At 41.6% G+C, this 1,615-nt stretch overlaps 1 protein-coding gene across 1 annotated transcript; it reads left to right on the top strand.

The window, feature by feature from the left end:
* Positions 1–209: 209 nt before the first annotated feature.
* Positions 210–1,215, top strand: LOC110021620 (PLAT domain-containing protein 3-like). The gene is made up of 2 exons (XM_020720180.1): positions 210–438; positions 519–1,215. The coding sequence occupies exons 1-2, from the start codon at positions 346–348 to the stop codon at positions 1,017–1,019; spliced, it is 594 nt and encodes a 197-aa protein (XP_020575839.1). The 5' UTR covers positions 210–345; the 3' UTR covers positions 1,020–1,215.
* The last annotated feature ends 400 nt before the right edge of the window (positions 1,216–1,615 follow it).

Below are 1,615 nucleotides of genomic sequence, written 5' to 3'. Positions count from 1 at the left end.
ACCCTAATTGTGCTGGTATTTCTTGTGTATACAGCTATAAAAGTTAAATTTTAAGTGTTAGTTATATAAATATATAAAAATTAGATGTTGTTAAGGTATCTTTCTTTTAAATTAAAAAAAAAGGTATTCATATTATTTTAAAATAATCAATAATTTATAACCCGCTAAAAGAACTCAACCTTTGACAAAAATTATACACCAATGGCTACAAATTTACTTGCCGACAGCAATCATAGATCACATCTTACATTTATAATCTAAACCAGCCCCTGACCTGCACATCATTTATAAATTTCAAATCTCATCATCAATAAAACAAGCCTCAACAAAATCCCTGCATTGACCATGGCCTCCGGCACCACCAAGACGCTCTCCCTTCTCCTCATCTTCTTCTTCGCGGCTACCGCAGCCATTGCTTCCAGCCTCCGTTCCACCAAAGTACGCTTCTCCTTCCTTTTTCCCCTGAATAGTGCTTTCAATCACTCTACGTTGATCTTTTTCTTCTTATGATTCCGCAGGCAAGAGCTCACGATGACGACACCTGCGTTTACACAATCTACATCAGAACGGGAAGCATCTGGAAAGGCGGGACGGACTCAAAGATAAGCCTGACGCTCGCTGCATCAGACGGCTGGGGCGTGGAGATAACGGATCTAGAAGATTGGGGAGGCCTGATGGGCGAAGGTTACAACTATTTCGAGAGGGGAAACCTCGACATCTTCTCTGGCCGAGCTCCATGCCTCTCCGGCCCACTGTGCTGGCTGAATCTCACATCGGATGGATCTGGTGAGCATCATGGATGGTACTGTAACTACGTCGAGGTCACCACTACAGGACCTCATCTCGGATGTTTCCAGCGTCAGTTCACCATCGAGCAGTGGCTCGCAACAGATACCTCACCATATAAGCTATATGCGACCGTTGATTACTGTTCTTCTGATGACGACGGAGTTTCTAATGGTCCTCGGCTGCTTAGGCCCGCCGTCGCTGGCCGGAAGGAGAAGCTGGAGTTCGATTAGGGTTTCACGCGATCGACAAGATTGGGTTTTGGTGTGGCCACCGTTTGTGGACAGATGGGTGACGATATGAGAGTTTGTACGGTGTGGTGTTAGTCGGTCTTGATGTGTGTGTAATAAATGTCGTTATGATTTCGACGGTGGATCGTGCTGTTCTGTTTTCTGGCTGGGTAATGAGATCTCGGCGTCGGTTTTGTTCTGGCTTTTGGCTGTACTAGCGTAGCAATTTAACTTGCGGTGACCGTATCCGGCGACGAGAGCGCCGTGGACAGTTTGGGCGTGAAGCATTTGTCTTTCATACATTGGCGATGCCTTGCCTTATCAAGATAAAAACCTGTCTAGTTCTTAGTTCTGAAAGGTTTTGGATGGAGAGAATGTTGATTTATCGGGGCATTTACATCATTTTATGTGACGAGTCTTATATATTAATATTATATAGTTAATTTTTAAAAATAAGGAAGAATACAAAAATTGAAGTTGTGTATATTTATGAATATTGTATAATTAAAATATTTTCTTAATAGTTAAATTGTATTGAAATATAATAGATAGTACATGAAAATTAGAATATGTGCAATAAAATTAAGTAGTATTTACAT

The sequence above is a fragment of the Phalaenopsis equestris genome, unplaced genomic scaffold, assembly GCF_001263595.1.
Source record: "Phalaenopsis equestris unplaced genomic scaffold, ASM126359v1 Scaffold000136, whole genome shotgun sequence".
NCBI lineage: Eukaryota > Viridiplantae > Streptophyta > Magnoliopsida > Asparagales > Orchidaceae > Phalaenopsis > Phalaenopsis equestris.
Note: the sequence above shows the minus strand (reverse complement) of the source record. Positions and strands in the feature narration are given on the sequence as shown.